The 8,659-nt window shown below is 55.1% G+C and overlaps 1 protein-coding gene across 1 annotated transcript; it reads left to right on the top strand.

Moving 5' to 3' along the window:
- Positions 1-342: 342 nt before the first annotated feature.
- LOC124225069 (uncharacterized) lies at positions 343-3,026 on the top strand. The gene is made up of 6 exons (XM_046637480.1): positions 343-393; positions 644-990; positions 1,096-1,141; positions 1,272-1,368; positions 1,822-1,919; positions 2,125-3,026. The coding sequence occupies exons 1-5, from the start codon at positions 343-345 to the stop codon at positions 1,887-1,889; spliced, it is 609 nt and encodes a 202-aa protein (XP_046493436.1). The 3' UTR covers positions 1,890-1,919; positions 2,125-3,026.
- The last annotated feature ends 5,633 nt before the right edge of the window (positions 3,027-8,659 follow it).

The following is an 8,659-nucleotide window of genomic DNA, read 5'->3' as shown; positions in this document are numbered from 1 at the left end:
GTGAGTAGGGAGGCAAGGAGGCAACCTGGTGAGACGGGAGGCCAGATCAGAAAGGATGAGGGGGGCCGAGCAGGAGTCTGGCCCTTTTCTGGCAGGCAATGGGGAGCTACTAGAGGTTTAAGGAGGAGAGTGACCTGCACTGATTTTTGTTTTAGGAGGAGAATGTGGGAGGTGCAGAGGAAAGGCGGTAGGCCCCGCGGCCACTTAGAAGGCGGAAGCGTGTCCGGGCTGAGATGAGAATCCGCAAGGACTGACAGGTTGGGACCAGGCGGCGGCCAGGGAGCTGGGAGCTGGCAGGTTGAATCTCAAACCTCCATCGGTCTGGATAGAGAGACTCTAAGCATGAGGCTGCTCCGGTTTTCCTCACTGCCCAGCGCCGGCGGTCCAGCGTGGGTGTGGAGATGCGCAGGAAACGGGGGACTCTGAGTCACCCACATTTTTGAGGGGTGGGGAGGAGCTGGACCTTCCTCACAGAGCTGAGGGATCGGGGGAGTTAGAGCCAGGCCTGGCTGGAGGGTCGGACGTCTGAGTTGCTTGTGCCATCAGCAGGGGGGCGTGGCCAGGAGAACAGAGATAAGCAGAAACCCGCCCATTTGGTGGCCGAGGGAGGGGGCCGCGGGGCGGGGCCCCCTGTGGCCAGCAGAGGGCGCGCGGGAGGCGGGCCGGCCCTGGAGAGGGCTCCCGCGAGGGCGGCGGCGAGGTGGCGGCGCGGGCCCGGGCGCCCTCTGCCGGGCCGGCCCCGGAAGCCCGGACTCGCCGCTTCCGCAGCGGAGTCTCCCCTCCCGCTCTCCCGCCGCGCGCGCTGGGCTGCGCTCAGAATCCCCCAGGGAACGGGGGTCCCGCCCTGGAGAAGCCGTCTAGGTCTGGGACAGCCAGTTCTGGGGCCACCCGTCGCATTGTTGGGCTCCCTCTCCGGCTTCTCGGACCGTTGGCTCTCCAGCTTTTGCTCGATCTCCTCCGGCGACCCCCCAGCACCCTCAACATGCATGTGTGAGTGTGGGTGTACCTACGCCTGCGCACGCAGGGAGGGTGTGGCTCGAACTCGGCTCTCATTTGCATACAACAAATTGCTTTCCCTTCCATTACTTCACGCAGTCCTCCTTTCAACCGAACAGGACAGGAGTACGGCCCCATTTCACAGGTGAGGAAATGGAGGCTTCAAACGCAGGTCGCAGGGTTAGTAAGTGCAAGACTTAAACCCTGGCTTCCACCCCAAGGCTATATTTGGTGTCCCTACTCTGTGCTAATCAAGGTGTGGTCCCTGTTCACAGAGGGTCACCCAGGGGAAACAGAGGAACGAGAGGACTCCGGCCCGGCTGGCGCAAGCAGGGCAAGGTTCCCGAAGGAGCCCTCGGAACAGGAATAGGGGTACAGGAAGGACGTTTCTGGAAGTGCCCTGAGCGCGCCAAAGCGGGGGGCAGGCGGGCGAGGTGCCGCCGGAGCCCCTCTGCGGATCTTCGAGGAGGTCGGCGCTGCCCATGTGCGGTCCGACACTCGGACTCATCCAGACACAGCCCGCCCCATCCGGCTGGGGAGAGGTCCCCGGCAAGCCCTGGGTGGAGCCAGGTCCCGGGGCCACCCAGGCGTCTGTCCCGGTGGGCGGTGAGAGTGAGAGCACCTGGTCGTTCGCCGCCTACCCCTCGGGCCCCGCAGCCCCTTTCGTGCGGGAAGGACGGCCGCCTCCACCTAGGCTTCCGCCAACTTTAACCATATTATCTCTCCTGCCCCTACGAGTTTCCACAGTAAGGGGGCGGGGGTTGCAGGTAATTCGCCTTCAGCCCCCGGGAACGACGTCATCATTCCTTTACACCATCCCCTCAGGTCTGACTCCAACGGGGAAGTCCTTCCTGGTGTCTGACCACCATTCCTCCTGCTGCAACTTCAGCTAAACCTTACAAGTTCTGTCCTCAGCGGAGCAAGTGGGTGCTTTAACATTCCTTCTCTTAGCTAAATAATCCAAAGCTCCATTCCCTCTTCCACGCTGACATCCCGTTTCCCCATCCTGACAAGGCTTCCCTTTAAGGGCCCCGATCTTTGCTTTCTGCCGGCTTTCACCGTCAAGATAATCCAAGATTGCTTTCTGATTGGCTGCCCCCTCCCTTCCAATTTCCCCTTTCACTACAGGACCTCCCCGGCCGTACCAGTATCCAAGTACCACGCGCCTGGGCGCGTAGATGGACTCAGTTTCCTCGGTGGGAAGTTGCACTGCCTCTGTGGTGCCCCTCTGTTTATGGGAGTTCTGCTCCACCGCACCTAGGTCATCTCACCCATCCCCCAGCTTCTGAACAGGACGCCGCCACATTCTGTCATTGATCTCAAAACTATTTGAGCGCCTACTATGCCTCCGGTCCGAGTTCCTCGCCTCAACTCCCAGCCCCTCCGGCGGCTCCCTAGGCTTAGAGGAAGGAGCGGGAGATCCAGGAGTGCCGATCTCCAGTCCAGGGCGCAGGGTAAGAGAGCTGAAGGTCGTCGGTGACTGGGTGAAGCCACTGGGGTAGGGCGGGGGTGGGCAGACGCCGGCGGGTCTGGGTGCTCAGGGGCCGCAGAAAGGACACTGCGCCAGGCGCCGCTGCCTCCCAGCGCTCGAGCCCAGCGCAGGATTTCCCATTCTTAGCGCAAGGAAGACCCCTTGTGGCTGTTGTGAGAAGAGCCGGCGAAGAAAGGAGGCCAGAGCCGGGAGATGACAGTCCCCTGCCCAGCCTCCCTGCTATCCTGCCTGGGGTAGGGACTTGTTCCCTAGGGGGCCTTCGTGGCTCGCTATGCCCAGAAATCCTCCACCCATTCCCATACCATCAAAACCCAATAACTGGGACTTCGGGAATAGAGTCTTCTCGCCAAACCACAAGGAAAAATAAAACACAAACAGTAGCAAGTGAAACTGTGGTTAGATTCCTGGAAGGACTTCTCTCGAAGCGGCTGGGAAGCAGGAGGATGGATTGCGATGAAGGGATGAAAGAAGACAGGCTTTCCGACCCTCCCCTTCCCTGGCAGTGGGGAGAGCGTTCTCCGAGTTCTCCGAGGAATCCTCAGCCCCTGCCCTGCGGCTCCTTCCCGCTCACAGCGAAGGAAGCTCTCCCCAGCCGGGGGCTCAGGTAGTGTCAGCGCCAGGGGCCGTCCCTCTGCCCACCCTTAGGAGGGATGGGGGGTGCGCAAGGTCATCGAGGACAGGGACGGGACCCCACGTTCGTCACGATAGATCGTTGCACTCCTGAGAAGATGCATCCCACCCCCACTCGCGTCTGAGCTCCTTTGGGGAGCGGAAGCGCGCTAACAGTGCTGCGCCCCTTCCCCCACCCTTTGACGCTGCTAGCTACCAAGCCCGGCCCGGGCAATGCAAATGTGCATACATTTGCATCCCCAGCTGCGCACAGCTGCATCCGGCTTTGGGCCATAAATTCGTGGAGGGAGGCTCCGGGCGAGCGGGTCCCGCGCCGCCGCCGCGCCTGTTCGCGCCCCGGGGGCCGCGGGTTCTCACGCCTCCCTGAGCAGCCGCCGGCGCTGTCCGGCCCTGCCCCGCCTAGCGCCACCTTCTGGGCGTCTGTCTGCCTCGCATGCCGCAGCTGCAGCTGCAGCCGCAGGCCAGGCCTGAACCCCCAGATCCCCCTTCCTCCATCTCTCTTGGACTCGACCGGGTCATTGTCCCCTAAATCTATTCACGTCTCTCTGACGCCTCGGGCCGGGGGCTTCTGGTCAGATTTTCGTGCCAGGACTAGTGGTAGCCTTCTAGGTGGCAGTCCTGCCTCCGTGGGTACCTTGCTAGAAAACAGGTCTGATCATGGTCAACAGCTTAAAACACTGCAGACCCCCTAGGCTTGCAGAATAAAGCTTATATTGCTCACTGTCGCCAAGAAAAGCCCCTCACGTTCTGCCGCATCCCTCCTTTCTTTATCTTCAGTTTTGTCTCCTGCATCGTAGCCAGACCCAGGCCCACAACAGCCTGTGCTTCAGTTACACAAAATTGCAGGCGAGTCATCAGACTCCCCGTGAGCTCTCTCCCTCTGCCTGCCCTTTACCTGTGCCTCGTCTCCACCTGGACCGCCCCTCCCTCTTGTCTGTCCTCTGGGGAGATCTCCCTAATTTCTCTCACTTCGTTGCTGTGTCCCAGTTCCCACAGAGCTTGGTCCCAGGAGATGCTCAGAAATACTGAATGAGTGAGTGAATGAATGAATGAAGAATAAAGCTGCAGTTGTCCCAGGCACTAGGAATATGACACACATACAGACACTCAGGGCTCCACTGGTCCCAAGTGGCCTTCACATGACCTCTGTGAGCCCACAGGAGAGCCCCTCTCCCCGGTCCTTTTGGGTCCTCTCATACCTCTCCAGGCACCCCCAAGGGGGTGAGGGGTGAGAAGCCAGGAGGATTATGAGTGGGGGGAGCTGGCGCAGTGACAGAGCACCTGACTCAGAGTCAAGAGGCCTAGGTTCAAACTCTAGTGCTGCATGACCTTGGAAAAATTAACTTCCTCTTGCTGAGGCTGTTTCCTCAACTGTCAAAATGGGAATAACATTGACTATTAATAGGGATTTCATAATAATTGAATGAAATAGTTCATGAAATGTGTACTACCTGTCAAAAAGGGTTGGATTCCTTGAGGTCCAGACAGACGATTTGGGGATCCATCTTGCCCCCTTCCCCTGGGGATGAAAGCACCTCCACGAACAATCTGAGCCAAGAAGCTAAAGGGATTGAGGTTTCCAGGCCCTCAAATTTCACCAGTATGCCTTCTGCAGGAATGCATAGACAGCAAGGCATTCATCCAGTAGGGTAGAGGTCATACCTGTTTGTTGCCTAAGGGTCCTCACTGCTGTTCCCTCAATGGCTACCAGGGGGCAGCACAAACCCCCAAATCACCTCCAGCAGCTTAACGGCTACTGGCAGGTGAGCCTTCTGGGCCATCCTCTGAGAACTGAGTCCTGGTCGCCGACTCCCTCCCCTGTTCTTCCGGTTCCCTCCCAGGCATGTCTTGGTGTCCCATTCACAGACACCCTCACTCCCACCCCCTACCCCCACCCCTATGCCCCGTGTCTCTTCCAGTGGCTTTGTGCTCCCTTGGCCAATTTACAGCAGGCTCCCAGGGCCCCTAATTGGCCAGTGTGCCCTTGATCATGGCCAATCTTGCCATAAATAGGCATCTCTGGATTGGGAGGGGCACAGCCAAAGCCTCTGCAAACAGAACACAGCAGAGAGTTCTGGGGAAGACAGACCTGCGTTCCAGGCCTGGCTCTACCACTAATCAACTGGGACACCTCGGGCAGATCACAGAGGGCTCAGTCTCCTCTCAGAGTTGTGAGGTGTAAATGCATTCATCCATAGAAAGCTCCACTTTGCTCCATGCTTGTCTGATCCCTCTGACTTTGCCCAGGGTTTGCCCTACCCCTTCTCAGGTCAGAGCCTCCCTCATCCCAGCTCTATTTCCAGTCCGGTGCAAACTTCCTTGAGCTGGTGCCAAACTCCATCATCCTAACCCTGAAATCCCCTTGGACACACACACCCAGTCCTATCTCACCAAGAGATGCAGCCTGGACCCAGCTTCACACCAGACAGGGGTGGTGCCTAACATCGAGGGAACTGATACAGGGTTCCAGCCCACTCTCACCCATAGAGCCCCACCAGGCATCTTCTCTGAGTGAGACAACTGACTACTCAGTTATCTTATAGGAGGCTGACTTGTGTGTGTGTCAGGGATTATGACATCCAACAGGCTGGGCACCCCAGGAATGTCCAGGCCTCTCACCCCATCCCACAGACAGGAGGGCTTGGTGAGGTTGTCCCTGCTGAGACTCCTTACCTTCTTTCATGATGACAATGTCCAGGAGGCGCCCCTCCCTCGTGTGGTGACTTTTCCCTCACTCCCTATCACACCTTATCCTTCTCACCTTTCTTTTCACTCTCTTTTCTTTTCCTCTCCTTTTGTGCAGCCACCCTTTCTACTTCCGTTTCCTCTCCTCTTTCTTCTTGGTTAGTTTCTTCCCATCCTTCTCACCCTCTAGAAACCGTATCCTTTCTCCATCCCAGATGTTTTCCCTGGTCTCCCAGGGGAGGTCTCCATCATCTCCCTCGAATTCCCCACCTCTGTCCTCTCTGCTTCCCCTCCCAGGCCTGAGACACCACCAGGGCCATAGTGATTTGAGCCACTTTTTGGAGATCCCACTCAGAAACCAATACCTTCAGCTTCTTCAAGGGACGTAGATAACGTCTAACCTCCGCTGCTGGGGCAGCCTCACTGATAGGGTATCGAGACCAGGACAGTGCAATGCAGAAAGCAGGAGGGCTAGAGGCAGGACTGTGGGGTTGCGGCCAGAGGTGGCCAGACATTCTGGGCAGGGAAGGTCTTGTGAACTATTCATTGTTGGTGTTCTTGGTGAGTTTCACACTCGTTGGTGATGATGGAGACAAATCCAGCCTCCCTCGATGTCATATCATGTCGTTCTCTAACTTATGTTCACATCGTTGTTCACCGTCATCTTTCCGTAATGACCATCTGGTCATCTGTAATGACCAGAAAATCTGGAATGCCCATCCCCCAGCACCAACTGCATCTTAGACTGTGAGCTCCGGAAGGCAGGGATGACACGTAACCATCAGTAAAGCTCTTTGCTTTGAGAAGTCTCCGGAATACTCAGGAGGCAACAGAAAGCAAGTGGATACAGAGGAAACAGAGAAACAGCTGAGGCCCAGAGGGGTAGATTTGGGGATCATGAGCCTTGTCATGAGCAGTGGTTGAAATCATCAGAGCAGATGAGCTATCTCAGGAGGAGGGAACAGTGAGATGGGAGCTGAGACTGGAACACTGGAACCACCGCTATTTCAAAGGTATGAGGCTGAGATGAAGCAGCCAGGGAGGTTGAAGGGGGCCTTCCAGACACCAGCTCCTGAGAGCATCCATACATAGTACATTCATAAGAGTTTTAAACAATTGTTGTCAAGAGTACTTAGTGCTACAGGACAATTTTATGATGCTAAGTTAAAAAAATACAAAATGGTACACACACTACGTAAAAACACGAATTTGAACAAAAAACAGCCAATATGGACAAAACCTAGTCAAGCACACAAACATAAAAATATGTATTATATTAATATGCTAGGATTATGCTTTTTCCAATTTTTGCTTATATCAATTTTTGTTATGATTATGAGATAAAATATTTTATGAAAAATTAAATAATTATTCAACATTTGAACTGAGTCTCCTCAGGAAACTGATACCCAGAGAGGCAAATTAATTTACCCAATATCACACAGCCTGTGAATGACAAAGCCTGACTTGAATTCTCACCTAATGATTCTTTCCCAGTGCCTGGGCTGTTCTGGGCTGGTGCTTTGGCTAAGTCTGGAGCAAGGTCAGTTGTGAGCTTATATTGTTTCCTACCCTCTCTCAATCCACACTTTATCCTGCCGCCCTGTGCCCTTGGCCTTCTGCTAGCATGCTGCCTCTGAAGCCCTCTCTGGCCTCCTGGCTTTCCACCTGAACAGACACATCACCTGCAATTTTCTGCTTCCGATCTGTATGGCTGTCCTGGTACAGAGCTAAGAGCAGCTTTCCTCCACCTTCCTTAATGACTTCTTCCTCTTGGCCCTGAGAAGCCCATAAGACATTTTCCACAGCCCATCCAGAGCATAGTCCAAAGCACCTTTCAATCATGTTCATAAATGATTTGGGGATTATCTACTGCCTTGAATTACTGAGGCCATTGCTTCCCCTCTATTAGTGACTCAACTTGGACTCAATGGAATTTAATATATTCAAATGAACACAAACATGTATTCAGAGAGTGATATTCAAATTAACACATCCCTCCAACTCGCACACACACAGACCTGCCGTTTTGTGGGGAGGAAAGGGAAGCTCTTTGCCCCATCTCTTTTTGGAGAAAGCAACAGCGACTCAGTTCTGAGAAATCTCTAATGTGCATTAGGGTACCCCTCCTGCAGCCAATGAGACACCTGTACTGCCAACCCCCTAGTTTGCCCCCCTATATATGCTCCCCTCTCATACACTTCCTGGGATCACCTCAGGTGGTCTGGGGATGGAGGGAAGGAAACATCAGGATTCCAGGCCCTCCACCCCTACACCAGGGTGGAAATTAAAGTCATTCAGGATGCAGAAGGGCATCTTAAAGTGATCAGAAATGTTTTTTAGATTTTCAGGGGAGTCATGCAGTCCAGAGCAAAGACTATTCTAACTCAGAACACATGAGGGTAAACGCTAAGCTGATTCATTGCCCAGAGCCCTTCAGAAGTGAAGTTTCAGCCGTCTGTGTCTGGGTGAAGAAGACATTCTGCCTGGAGGCCGAGGATGCAGGCCCTCCGTGAGCTTCCACATTCCCCGCATCTGTGTCTTGGTGTACACACGCACACGCACGGGTCCCCTGCACATCATCTGTTTTTCTAAGCCTTCATCTCCCAAACGTCCTCGTTTCATTCCAGTCTCCCAGTTTTTGACACGGACAAGCTTGTGCCGCCTCCTCACTCTCTTCCACCTCCTTTATCCAAGCTTGCAACTTCGTCCCCAACCACAGCTGACCCGCTCCTTAATCCAAACCAGAAACTCTCTTTTCTGCTTTGAGTGAAAGAGACATGGGGAGGGGGGTCAGCAAGATGGTTTCTACCTGCCCTCTGATCCCTTAGGCTGATGAATGGGGCAATGGAGATC

The sequence above is a fragment of the Equus quagga genome, chromosome 1 (assembly GCF_021613505.1).
Source record: "Equus quagga isolate Etosha38 chromosome 1, UCLA_HA_Equagga_1.0, whole genome shotgun sequence".
NCBI lineage: Eukaryota > Metazoa > Chordata > Mammalia > Perissodactyla > Equidae > Equus > Equus quagga.
The sequence above is the reverse complement of the archived record's forward strand: the minus strand, read 5'-3'. Positions and strand labels throughout refer to the sequence as shown.